Raw genomic sequence first — 14256 nt, forward strand, 5'->3', positions numbered from 1 at the left:
CAGAATTGCCTAGAGTTACATCATCCCAAGAGATCTATTCAGCCTTGAATGCTCAGATGGAATATGATGTTTGCACATAAAATGATAAGGATTTGTAAAGCACTCAGACAGGAAGGTGAGGTGAGACAGTTATAAAACAGATGCTGACACTACTTTTGAGCTAGAGCCCTCTGAGATAGGCTGCCCTATGTTTGAGTAGCCTGTGTTTGAAAAATACTTTCCATGGATTTTTTTTATTTGAAAATAATTTTAACCAATAATGGAACTTCATTATTTTGATCTGACATTTAAGTACATTTTCAATTGTATCCAGATTTCAGTGACTAGAATAAAAAAACTATTATTGTCCTAGTGACAAGGATAAATGAAACATTTCTGAAGTATTATAAAGACCATCTAAGTTTTTGAAGTGATAGGACTTGATTTGAAACCAATAAATAAATTTGATATAAAAAACACAACAAACATCAGAGAAAAAGCTTTTTCCAATGCATTTGTGCATCCTCTGTCTGTTTTATATAATATTTTCTTTTTGGCAGGAAACTTGGTGACTCAATAGTAATTTATCAAAAAAAAACAAAGCAAAGACTGAAAGGAAAGATCGTGATCATAATTATCATAATTTTATTATTGGCATTAAATATTTATTATCCCAATTCAGTAACTGATACATGTATGTACTTGTGTGATAAATGTGTGTGTTGCATGCACGTGCATTTGGCTGTTCTGCATATATAGGGTGGATTATACTGGAGCACACTGTGATGGGTTAGATACTGGCATTTGGGGGTGCTGAAAATACACCAAGGAGGCTGAAGATTTATAAACCTACCCAGAGTCAGCATCTCTCAATCTGACACACCTTCTCACTGTCTCCTTTGAGGATGACCCATTGTGGTCTGGAAGTGGGGTCTGCAGCCTATGGCAAAGTGCAAATTTGGTGAGATTCTTTCCTATATATTCAGCCAGTAGTCCAAATTTCATCACACCAAACTATATCTTGAACACAGTAGGTCATGGTTCTGCTCATTTAAAAAAACACACCTAATACTAGCTCTGTTCAGTTTTTGCTCTTTTGTTGGCACTACAGGCAGTTTCTGGAATGAAAGCAGTGTTCTGTATTTATCTATATTTATCTTTTGAAAGCTACCTAATATTGAGCTCTAGAAAGCCATCAGCTGCACATGTTATTTTCACAGCATTGTCTGTATAATCAGCATCCCAATTACCTTTAAAACCCCTATGAATAAATAGGTTTTTTCATGATACAAAGCTTGGAAAATACCCAATAATTTATAAAAGCAGGCTGATGTCTTCCTATCAGTTCACAGCAAAAAAAAAAAACAGCTTGAAAATTCTGCAGTCACATGTAAGATGTCGTAATCACAGTGATCAGTAATCAGAAATGTGTGGCTTGAAGTCAAGCATGTTAACCTGTGTATATTCATTTACTTATGTCTTCCTAACTTAGTCTTGCAAAGATAAATTAGCCCATTTATGAAATGAGCAACACAGTTAAGTATAGAACTGGGGCTTTGCTCTCCATGGATAAGAATGGAAAGATTGACTTTTGAAATATTTCCACAAGCCATTTATTTTTAATGTTTCTTAATGATGGATTCTGCAGTACTGATATTCCACATTCTTGTACCCATTTTATTTACCTTAGACATATTCTCCACTCTTTCAATGCACATTTGTGCATGTGCCTCCTCCCTGCCTATAAAGACAGGCACCCATCAATACTTCAGTTTTGTGACACCTCAGTATTTTTTTTTCTCAGCATTTTTTGAAATTTTTGACAGCACAAATTTGGAAGTGTCTCCTTTTCATGTGTTCACTTGCTCATCTTCACTTGTTTAACTCCTGTCCCTGTATGCCAATAGATATTGTCAGTAAATCCTCCTGGTTTAATCTCCAAAATGTCTCAGAAATCTCTTCTTTCCTCTTCATTCTCCCCATAAAATCTTTGTCAAGTCCATCCTTCTCCACATCCATTCCTATTGCGACCTTGCCGTCTTCAGCCTCTAAATGACACTCACATTAGCCAGTTTTTAAAGCAGTGTAATGCAAAAGTAATCCACTGCTCCCAGTATTGAGATCTCATTAAGATATTCCTAAATCCCTCTTCTTCACTGTCTCCCTATTGCCTTCTAAATCTGATCTAAGCTCCTTTTATCACCGAGTTGCTCTTGACCTAGCCTACCTTTCTCCTGTCCTTGCTCTGCTCTTCCTCATCTTTCTTCTTGATGTGCTCTCTCCTCACCCACTGCCAGTCACAGGGTAAGCCACTTGCCAATTAGACCTGTGCACTGCCTTGGGTGTGCTCCACGGTCCCTGCCAGTGCCATCAGCAGGTCACCAGCTCTGCTCCGGATGGAAAATAGCCTGATGTCATCAGCATAGCCCCCTTGTAAGTGTGAATCAATGGCTAGTGAGAAGGTGTTATCACGTGCTTTTTCAGAAAAAAGAAAAGGAGGCATTTGTCTCACAATAGTTTATTGATTAATAATAGATAATATATAATATACAATAAATAATAGATAATACAGTAATAGATAATGGGTTTTTTTCTGAGTAATCCACGATTTGTCCTCTATCCTTAGACCTTGAATCAGAAAATTTTCAGTATAAATTTACTATCACTGGGGTTATAAAATTGCTCTCCAACCAGTCTATCTGGACACCCTTTGCAGAATGCTGATGTCTAAACCAAATTGAAGTGTACATCTCTGACTTGTAAAAAGTGTACATCTCTGACTTGTTTCCAGCTCTTAAGACCCGAATCTTAGGTTGTAACTTCTTGCTCTCTTGTTTACTGTTAAAATCTTTTAGCTTGATTTTGGGGAGTAATAAGACACAGAACAATAATATTGTAATAATAACATTTTAAATTAAATAAAAATAATAATATTTTCTGCATTGTAAGTTTTCAGCCCCTATTATTCCACTGAGGTTTAGCAGCAGGATCTGTAAGTTAGTAGAGACCAGCTGAGCTTGCAGCACATGCCAGCACAAGGGACAGGACGTGTAGATCAAAGCTGTCCTCAGGTCATCTGATTTTCTGTTCCTCTGTGTCTCTAGGCATTCGATTACGGGAAAACTTAAGAAAACAAACAAATTCCTAGTCCCTTCCTCTCTTACTCTTTAAGTCCTCCCCCCATCACAGTCAAACAGGAGGAAAAAAGTCTTCCTACACCTGGACCCTTTGTTCCTTATGCTGAGGTTCATCAGAAATCAACATCCGGTTCCCAGAGCTTCCTCTCTGTTTGCCAAGGTGCTGCAGAAGAGCTTTGTGCCAACCAGACACCTACGTGCTATTTCTACATGCCTCACACCTCCCTGGCCTGAGTCATTTTACTCACTGAACTCCAGCCAGCCGTGATCTTGAGGCTGGAAAATGGTGGTGAGCAAATAGTTCCTAAAAAGTTTAGAAAAAATTGTTGCCAGATCTAGAGATAATTCCCAGGATCAGACTGACGCTTTCTCATCAGGTACTTACCAAAGTCCCAGCCTCAAAACTTTCTAGTCAGACATGATATATTTTGTGACAGTGACATTCCACAGCCCCATGTGGTGTTTTTACCTTAGAGAGATTCTCCATTCTCCCAGCAGCATGTCATGCATGGGACGTGCATGCTTGTGCACATCCTTCAGCTTGCATCTATAAGGACAGGCACATGCCATTGCTTCAGCTTTGCAGTGCTTCAACATGAGAGTCATCCTCTCCAGAAAGCTGCGAAATGACTGTAGGCACATTGTCCCTGGCAAGATTAGAGAAAATATTGCCATGTCAATGCATGAGATAGGTTCATGCTGAAGTCTCATCAGGATGCTATAGTGAGAACGGAGCTGCTCTCGTGTTTAACAGAGACATGCCAAAAGCTGTATTGAACATGTCCTATTGCACAACCCATGAACTCACAGAAATTTGGTCTCCTTCAGTTCCTGAGTTTCCTGTCTCTTTCCTCCCTGCCTGTCTTTGTTTTCCTCACAAGGCAGAGTTCAGTGATTTCCTGTACTTCCCTTACAACCCATTACCCTTAAAGCAACATTGCTTGGCTGCAGTAAAGATCCATCTCAAAACTGGAGAAAGCAGTAAGAACAGCAGTTAGCCAAAATTGATTCCAAACAAAAGGAGTCTCGGGGCTCACATATACTCATGTCAGCAGGAAAAGGTGGAAGGAAGCATGTAGACCATTACCTCTGGGCTCGTAAACACTGAGCAAGTTACTATTCTCCTCCACCTCTTCCTCACCCTCCCTCAACTGCTCCACCTGCTGCTCCTGTACTGCCAGCAGGCTGCAGCCACCCCTTCCAGCCTCGCCCTCCCCCTGCCCCAGCCACTCTCCCAAGCAGCTCCATGCTCCTCTAACCTCCTCATCCCGGAATCCTCTCTGATACCCTCTGCAAGACGCAGCCTCTTGTTTCCCTTTTGCTTTCTCATTCCTTTCCTACTTGCCAGAAGACCAGGTCCTCGGCCCCTCCTGACGCTTCCTGTCCTGCCTGAGAGCCTCAGGAGCTTTTGGAAGCGTGAGGCTTGGGACAAAGGGCAGTGCCAGGGCTGTGCCTGTAGCAGGACATCGCTTCCCTGATACTCATGTGTGCGTATTTTGCACATGGTCATTTATTTTAAAGCAGGGAGTTTCTTTCTCTGACACCAGGGCTCTGCACCAGGCACTGCAACAGCATCACCAATGAAACTGCTTCCATTCCTAGGTAGGTGAAATCTCTGTCTCTGGGAAGTGTGTGGCAGGTGAGAAGGGAGTGGGTTTCGACAGGAGGAATTGCTATATTGGGGATGGTTGAACTGGAAGTCCCTTTAGTTTTGATCAGTGCTGTTGTTGGATTTGGTAATCGGCATGGCTAGTATCAACCCACAGCCAAACCCCAAAATGCCTGTCTTTATCTCATTGTGGCTTTTGTACTTTTCCACAGAAACATTGTGAGTTTCTGTGCATTTGTTTTTGGTGTTTTTTCCTTCTCTCCATCTGCTTGGAAAATTTTTAGATTTCACATGCTGAAAACAGTAAAATGACAACACAATCCCACAGGTTTCTGTTTAAATCACTGTGGAAGACAGTCTCTCAGAAACACAGAGAAAATGTGAAATTTGTTGATATGTAAATTGACTCAGATGATATGTAATTATTTTGAAATTGTGTGCAATTTTTAGTCTTTTGAACTTTTCATGAAGTCTTAATTTGTCCAAGAAAACAACATATCAGTGAGATTTCATGAGGCAATAAAACTGTAATACTAGGCTAACAAATATCCAGAGTGACATTTAGGTAGGGAAAAACAGAGCTGCAGGGGAAGACAGTGCACAGAAGGATCTTGGTGTTCTACAGCTTTCCCTATGTCCTGCTTACAGTTTGTAAACTACAAAGTAAAAAACTTTCCTTTCTTACTTTCTCTATATCTAACCAATGATAGGGTGTGTGTGATAGTACAGTGATCTGTAAGTTTTCTCAAAAGAAGAGATTCATTTTATTCTTTGTGTTGAAAACCATATGCATTCACACAATGGAAAAGTAGTTATGGTATTTTAAGAGAATAAATAATTTGCCACACCATGAATAACTTTTGAACTGTGCTGTCATAATGATGTAAATATGTGACATTTCATCTTAATCTACCAGACCATGCCTCTGTGTTAGCTGCAGAAGTATGGGAGTGCTTATAAGAATAAAAAATCCAATCAGAGGAACCCTCTTTGGTGTTTTTCCATTGGATGTGTAGGGCAGTTTGGATTATGCTCCATACAGAATCCAGAGTGCAAATATGTGCCTGGGCTTTACTGGAAACTATTAGAGAGCTTTGAAAGAAATCCAAATGTTTCCCTCAGACCACTGAGTAACTTCTATGCTGTTTACCAATTTTATACTGGTTGAGAACACATTTGAGTTGTTTATCTGTGGTGTCTGCTGTTTTACCTGAGATAAGGTCCCTGCAGCTGGTAGCCCTTGCCCTACCCTGCAGTACAACTGGGTCTGTGATGATGCTCATTGGAATACACCTATTTTGTGGAATCCTTTGGCCCAGACCTTGTTTTAGAACTCAGAAAAAAGTTCTTAGATAATGAAACAAGTCTGATTTTCCTTTGTTCCAGTTGTGATTTCCGGTCTGCTGGACTATGGCTGCACTTCTCCAAGCTGCAACATGACATGCCACAAAGACGCCAGGTGTGAAGTTCAGGGTGGGACAACAGGCTGCTATTGTTCCCAAGGATACACAGGAAATGGCATAACAGTCTGTAAAGGTAAACAGATTTTACTTATGCCTTTTTTGTTATGTGCTCAATTGAAAAGCTTACCCAAGGGCCCACTAGTTGAAGGATTAAAATTAATGTCACAACAGTGTCACACACTAACATGTTTTCAAAGCCAAAAACTTTAATATTTTCTGAGAAATTGTACAAATTATGCTCAGCCTGGTGTTTTGATATAGCTTGCCATGTGTCTTAGTTGAGTATGACCTGTTTTCTAGCTTTCCTTTTCCGTGAGAGCTGCTAACTAATCTTTGCTGATTTACCCTCAGCAATTTCCCTTGTGACTCAGGATTTCTGAAGTTAGGGCTGGTGTGGTGGCTGCTGTGCAGCCCTCAGCTCCCTGCCTCACACACACAGCACTTGGCCACTCTTTCCCAGCAGCTGATCACCATCAAATAACAGCTCCTGGGCTGCTCTAGAAAACCAAGGAGGTGTGTATGCCAGAGATGTGCCAGTGTCGATTTTTCTACTACAGCTTCTTGCAAGAGAAATATGCCAGAAATCAAATTAAGCAATCTACTTTAGGATGACTGTCTTTCTTCTAAAGAACAGTAAGCTCAAATATTTTTCCTGCCTTTATATTTGAGCTGTCTTCCACTATGAATAGCTCTAATATTTATTTTAACTGTTAGGTATGGCTATGTCCATACCTTACAGCTTCAGACAGGATAAAAGTCTTGTCAGTTTTCAGTATCCTGAGAAGTAGTTATGAGTAGTAACCATCTACCAGGTCTGTTTTTGTGTTTCAAGCATCTTGGAAAATTTAGCAGTTTGGTATGAATGCAGGAAAACAGCCCACAGGGTTTTGGATTTTTATAGCTCATTTGCCATGCTGTGCTTGGAAGTATGTTTGCTTAGGAAAATTTAGAATGCAAAGGCCTTTTTTTCTAAGAAAGGCATCTACTCTTTTATAAGGTGGGAATGTTTAAAGAGAAATATAGATGGATAAAATAACAAAAAATGAAGAATCACAGAATCATAGAATAATTTAGTTTAGAAGAGACTTCTGTAGGTCATCTGGTCCAGCTCCCCACTCAGAGCAGATTCAACTTAGAGCAGGTAGCTTAGAGCTTTAGCCAGCTGAGTTTTGAGTATATCCAAGGATGAAGCCTCTGGGCCCTTGTTCAAATGTCTGATCACCATAACTGTGAAAACATGTGTTCTGATATCTGTTTGAGGTTTCTCCAGTTGCAGCTTGTAACTTTTCCTTCCCATGTGCACTTACCACTGTACATTTCTAATAATAGCTTACCTTCATCTCCTCCACAAACCCTTATGACCTCCCATTAGGTAGTGTAGGCAGCACTATTATTTACCCTTTGCCTTCCCTTCTAAAGCCTGAACAAACACTGTTCTGTCAGGGTCTTCTTTGCATCAAGTGTCATGTAGTTTCTAAATATATTGCTTGAATTTAATGCTAACCTTGCTGTGATAGGTTAATCATTATTTGTCTATCAAGCTGGTCAAAAGAAAGTAAGAAATGGCCTTCACAACATTGCTTTTGCTCTTGCACTAGCTCAGTTTTAATACCATGAAAGTCAGCTGGTTTGAACAATAAGTGCACCTCATGTTTGCAGAGTCAGGGGCCTACACTTGTAAATAATGCAGAGAAAGAAGAAAACCAAGTCAATTTTAGCAATACTGCCTGGAATAAATCAAACTAGAATTTACTTACCTAGCATCATCTTGTACCCACTACATTGTCTGTACTGGTCTACAAAGTCTGTGATTATGAATCATCAATTAAATTTGCAATAAAGATGCCTGTTGTTCTCACTGCCATGACTGATGTTCTTAAACCTATCCATCATACATAGGACAGATTTATCTTGCCTTCCATGCTCTTTCTTTTCTTATACAATACCTTTTTCTTACTTTCTCTTTTTTTTACCTCTATTTTCCTAGAGAAATCTACATTCAAATTTCACAAAAACATTTATTGAGCACTTAAAGAAAATTCAGTGCAGTGTAATATGCATTCACAAATCTTGTTAATCCATTAATTGTTTATTAAGAACTATGCTCAGTGTTTGAAAACTCAGTCTTTAAAATAAAATTTCCAATGTCAGTCCAGGCAAGCAAGCCCCTAGATGTACTTGTGGTGCTTTGCAGGCAAGTGACAATGGTTTGAAGCAAGTCTCATGTCTGGAGACCAACATTTTCTCTGGTAAAATCCCTCAACAGCCACAAAAGTCACCCTCCAGCAAAGCAGCAAAGCTTATATCAGAGCTGTGCGGCTGCTGGCCCTGAAAAAGAGACAATGTTTCTCTAGGGCAGCATGTAACCCTGTGCATTACTAAAATTGTGCAGTAGTCCCCTAATAACAAAAAAAAAAGTACCCAGAATTTTAATTGGGTAGGTTCTATAAAGGGTTAGAAATGTAGGCTACACCCTATCATAAATAGTTTAAAGCTGTGAAAACGTAAAGCAAAGCCTCAGTTGTTTAATGATGTATGAGATCTTGCTGTTCTGTGTGGCACAAGCAGCAGGTGTATCTGCTGTTCTAGAGATAGCTACCCATTTTTATTCAGTTAATAATCTTGGGCTTTTACAATGGTAGTGCAGTCACCTTCAAAGGAGATCATCAATTATGTGCTAATACAGGCATTTTCAGAAGAGCCCATATCATACATTGTGTTTATATATTTGCCCTTTTAGTTATTTAGATAGGTGGTGAGAATCATAATTACTGTCAACAACATTAGTAATTTTGTGTAACATAGAACCATTGTTCATTGTGCTTATCCTGGTGGACAGTTAAATCAATACAGTCATTGTTTTGAGACTATTCTGAAACAAGCAATTCAAATTCTTCCTCCTTATAAACATGTTCAACAGAAAATGTTAATTTTCAGGTTAGTCCTCTTAAGCTTTCATAACTGAGACACTCTTCGTTTTTATTTATAGGTACATTCTTACAGTGAAAGGTTTACATTTGTTTCTCTGCCTTCGCTTGTTTGTAACACCTCTTAAATACTTGTAAAAGTTATTTCTTCTCTAGCCCTGTCTGTTCACTGTGACACACTTAGACATTTTCCCTTGAGTTTTCTGTGCTGCAAAAGGCAATAATGTCCTCTTACATTTATTTCCTAGCACCATTATTGATGAATCATGAATCACTGATGTCAACATACCTTAGGAATGGGGTTTGTTAGTTTTGACTTTGCTCCCTTTGCCAGCTGGCTAAGTGACTGCAGAGAGCTCAAGATTATTGGATTTGCTGTGTATAGATAAAGACACATAGATATGAATTTAATTTCCTGGTGTCAAAGTCATGGCTTTTAAAATAATTACCCTTTTACAATCTTTCCCACAAGATTTCAACCACTTTAAATTAGGTCATGTTTTGGACTTTCTGTAGGCATACTTTGGCCACTCTAACAAAAAGCTAATCCTCTTCATAATCTCATTGTCTTCAGCAAGAATATATGCAGGAATGTACATAGTCAGGAGAATAACAGACTGTGGTATCTGGCCTCTTTTATATATTGGAATTATAACCTACATAGCAATAAATTCCCTCTGTACAGTATCTTCCAGAAAGCCATAAATGAGTCACCTTGTCAAGCTTTACACCTCTGAGGTACAAAATACTATCCCAGTCTCCTTACTTTTTCTTTTGTATTTATATTCCTTGCTTTATGTAGTATTAAATAAGAAAGAATGACCTCTGACAGTACATCTATTTGCTTTTTAGGACTGTTCTTGGGCAGATGTGTATTCTGCCTGTAATGCACTAGGCTTTAGCTTCACCATATCATACACCTAATTAAAGTAACATGGGCTAAAGATCTTGGCATAAAAAATAGAGATATACCCAGACACAACTGATTTATAGACAAGTTAACTTCCTCTCATGCAAAAATGCCACAGATTTTTTACAGATAAATAAAATATATTTGCCACAGTTGTAAATGTATTTCTTTGTATAGGAGTAGGACATATAAATTAGGTGTTGTTCATAATTCCAGCTTTCTTCCAAAAGAAAATTAAAGGAAACAAACAAAATTTCAGATCCCTTAGAAAAGATAAGGGTTGAAGTAAAACTTCATAGAAGCCAATATTTTATTTTTAAAACAAAGGGAAAATGAGTTGGCATCAGTGATGCTTTCCTAAGCAGCTCTGCTGTTTCAAATGCTGGCTGCTTCTTGATTGCTGACTGCCAATTTGCTGCTTTGCTGGCACACTGCAGGAAATTAAAGTAAACAGTGTGATCACAGTGTTTACTTTAACTTTGTAAAATACGGAAGGAAAATGAAGCAGCGCTGTTTGTTCCAGGAGGGTAGGCAGGCAAGCAGGAAGAGCCTGAACACAATATCCCTCCCAGATATCCCTACACAATATTCCCTTGTAAATGTCACTTGCAAATTATACTGCAGGATTAATCAGTGTTACTTGTAAAATAGTTACAGCTCTTCCAGAAATATTGTGCAAGGACTTAGGCTGTCAGAGAAACTTTCTGTTGGAGCAGTAACTCTGTTTCTGAAGTTCAGTGTAGGAGGATTTATCATTTTACAGAGGTACAAAATACATCAGTGCAAAGTGGTATTTTATATCAAAATACAGAATCCCTGTTAGAACACAGGGCAATTTGTATAAATCCAGATGAATCAAGTTGAAAGCATGCTCAATATCTGAACACAAACATATTTTCTTGTTTTATGGAGGGTCGAAAGACAAACTCTCTGGCTTTTGGCATCTATAAAAAGGAGTTCTCCTGTGAGACCTCAGTTCCTTGTTCTAACGTGAAGTTGCTGAGTTCCACCATTGACTTTTATTGCAGTCACTGAATTTGTTTGGATTCACTGGTGTCATTGTTGCCATTTTGCAGCACCCAATTTGTGTATAGTTTTTATAGAGGGAATTTTTGCTTTAAAATTAAAATGGCCCTGTAAAACTACTATGTATAATCATTTTATTCTATCCAAAACTGTTCTTCAGTAGAAAATTATTTAATTCAAATGTTGGGTCACCAAAGGAAAATTTTATTTTTACTTTCCTTAACAGCAGGCATACATCACTGGATGTCACTTCTGTGTTTACCAAATAGTCTGAAATCGCTGATATGGAAGATCCCATCCACACACTTCCTAAATTCATTTCACTGCTATCAGTTACCACAAGCTATAAAAAGGCAAATTGCAGCTGCTCTAACATAGCACAGCAGGAGAAAGATATGCCTTAGCCAAACACTAACAGGGTTCAACTCAGCGTGTGACAGCTCGGAAAACCTGGGATGTGCTATATGGGGGGCCAAAGAAGATCACTAATTCCCAGCCCTTTTGACAGGCTCCTTCCCTTTTTCCTTTCCCCTTTTCCTGCATCTCCTAATCTCTACTGCTTTGCCTCTGTATTCTGCTGGAGCTTTTACATGGTTTCAGGGAAAGAGCAGGAGTCACCTTTGAAAACAGAATTCCTACTTCAGGTTTAGGTGTCGGATATTTTGGTGATCCCAAGATTTGTTTCCTGTCTGTTGCATATTTAGGTATTATATTTAACTGAGCCCATGGCTTCAGGGTTCTTCTCCAGGGAACAGAAAGTTTTCTTCCCTTGTGTCTTCTTCAGTAATAATATAGCTGAGTGGTTTTTTACTTTTCTTGAAGATTGACTGCTGGGCTGTGAGATGTTGCCCAGCTGAGGTATCTTGATTTCATATTCCAGATTAAACCTGTAGGCAGACCATGGAATTGAAAAGGCTGGACAAATTAACTGGGAGGATTTGATTTTCTGGTGCATAACAGTCCACTTGCCTAGGAAAGTGCTGGTGTTAATGTTAACATAGCAGGTTCCTGGCCATTTGGGGACCTACGGCTTTATGTATGTCCTTTGCCTTTTCATGTGCAAGATGTCACATTTTTCTGTGAATTTGGAAGGGCTTGATGGCTGTGATGTCTGTAGGCTGCTGGGGACTAACCAGCTGTTGTATGGTTGCCTTCCAGCCACAAAGAATGGAGTTATGTTTATGTTCTTGAAAATAGCCATACCCTTGGCTAACAATATTAGTCAAAACAGCTTCTGTAGCCTTGAATTTATTTTTTATAGCTACTATTCAAATTATGTTTTAGTTGAATTTTTTAAGAGTAGGTCAGGAATTTGAAAGGGGAGCATGTGTAACAGCAGTGCCTGGCGATGCATGAGAACATGAGTCAGGAAAGCAGTGCAGGATGTCTGGAGTACAATGTCTGCTGAGTAAGGCAAGGTGGAGGCTGTCTCACTCCAATTGTCTTACCTCTGTAAATGGCTGACTCCATAAAATTTTGACTCAGAGCATTTTATGCACCCAAAGTGTCAAATCCAGAAATTAAGAAATCCCTCCCAGTTTCCCACTCGAATGAGAGACAGAGGATCACCAGAGGGTTAGCTCTTTTTTCTGCTTCCAGAAAACACAGTTCACCTGGGCCAAAGATACAGCCCACAAAAACCATTAGTAAAATTGACCCTAACTTTAAGAAGTCTTGGGCAAAGTCCATTTCAGGGACTTTTTAGAGAGACTCATTACATTTACAGATTTGAGTCAAAAAAAAAAAAAGGGGAGGGGGGGGTGGAAGAAAAAAAGACCCCTCCATTTTTTTCATGTGTTTTGTTTACATTTTTTTGAAATGGTACTTTGAGCATGACTAAAATACAGTAATACATTTTGGAAAGGACCAGAAAGAAAAAAAACTTGCTCGTTATATCTTTAATCATAACCAGACTCTCTTTTAAATTTGTCCTGTTTGCATCTAAAAAAAGTTTTTAAAATGTGTGTAGATGATGTGGTAGAAAAGAGTTATTTGTCTCTCTCAAAAATTTACACAAACTTTAGGCTGATCATCTGCAGTTGGATGGTTTCTTTCTTGTTTAATTCAAAATGTGTTTTAACCCTTGCCAAATAACGCTAATTTCCTTTCTTGAGAAAATACTCCTTTCATCCTGCTTTATGGTACTAAGAATCAAAATGTTACATGTTTATAGGATGTGGGAAAATCAATTTAAGGAGCTATAAACTTGTTATTTCAGAGTTTTGCTTGCTTTGTGTTTACCAGAGATATGATTCCCTTCCTGTGTCTAACATCTGAAGTAGTCCCCGGAGGTCCAACAGTAACAAAGAGTTCTTCTCACTTGCTGGTTTGAAGTAAAAGGATGAAAAGTATTTCCTGAACATGTATACTCATACATGTATATTAGATGCACACAACCATATACACAGGAACCTGTGTATAAGTAGGCATGTGAATAAAAGCAGACTTTTCTATGAAAGAAAATAAGGCAATCTCAAAATTGTCAGTTTTACTTGTTCTGTGATTGTATAGTCAAAATCAGCTTTTGTTAAAGGAAGAGCAGGATTTATTTTAAAGAAATTGCTTCCATACATTCCACTTCCTTGAGACTTCTCAACCTAGACTCGCCCATGGTGGAGGCAGCCTTCAGATTGTGCAGCTGCCTTTGGGGCTATGAAGTCAGTGTCACCCACAGAACGAGGGATGTATCATCAGGAATTACACACAGAAGAGATGATGTCATTTCTGCACAGATACACTGATTTATGTACAATAGCCCACTAATCTCCTACGCTCATTTGACTTTTTTTCTCTGTAAGTCTATATTGAACTCATAGGGTTCAATTGCAGAAAAGTGTTCTCTTTGGGATTTTTTTTCCCTTTTTTTTAACTTGTTTTTTTATTCTCTTCTGCCAGAATATACTGGCCAGGAGTGGTGAAGTTGTATGTAACCACATTTGAAATGTGCAATTTATCTAGGATGATATGCTGGTGCACAATTTTTCTGTGTATGACTGTGAAAAATTGCCGACTGAGCTGTTGGCAGACAGAATATCAAACCCAGCTCAGCCCTTTGTGTATGAAAGAGTTTAAGAAGGTAATTGACACTTTGGACCTCTATTTGCCAAAGAAAGAGATAATGACGTTCTCCAAGAAGATTAGAATCTAACCAAACATTGTGCTCTAAATATAGAGCACAAAGCCAGGTGATGTTTGTGAAAATGTT

General features: G+C 38.7%; 1 protein-coding gene across 1 annotated transcript in view; it reads left to right on the forward strand.

Annotated features, from left to right (window-relative positions):
- The first annotated feature begins 4252 nt into the window (after nucleotides 1-4252).
- The window catches only part of ADGRL4 (adhesion G protein-coupled receptor L4), a 73702-nt gene continuing 63698 nt past the window's right edge, over nucleotides 4253-14256 (forward strand). Inside the window, exons 1-2 of the mRNA XM_005521027.3 lie at nucleotides 4253-4718; nucleotides 6112-6261. Of these exons, the coding sequence (XP_005521084.1) occupies nucleotides 4697-4718; nucleotides 6112-6261 (172 nt within the window). The 5' untranslated portion in view covers nucleotides 4253-4696. The remainder of the gene's footprint in view (nucleotides 4719-6111; nucleotides 6262-14256) is intronic.

This window comes from Pseudopodoces humilis, chromosome 10 (genome assembly GCF_049639895.1).
Source record: "Pseudopodoces humilis isolate 2021_Gansu_Grassland_sample_001 chromosome 10, ASM4963989v1, whole genome shotgun sequence".
Lineage (NCBI taxonomy): Eukaryota > Metazoa > Chordata > Aves > Passeriformes > Paridae > Pseudopodoces > Pseudopodoces humilis.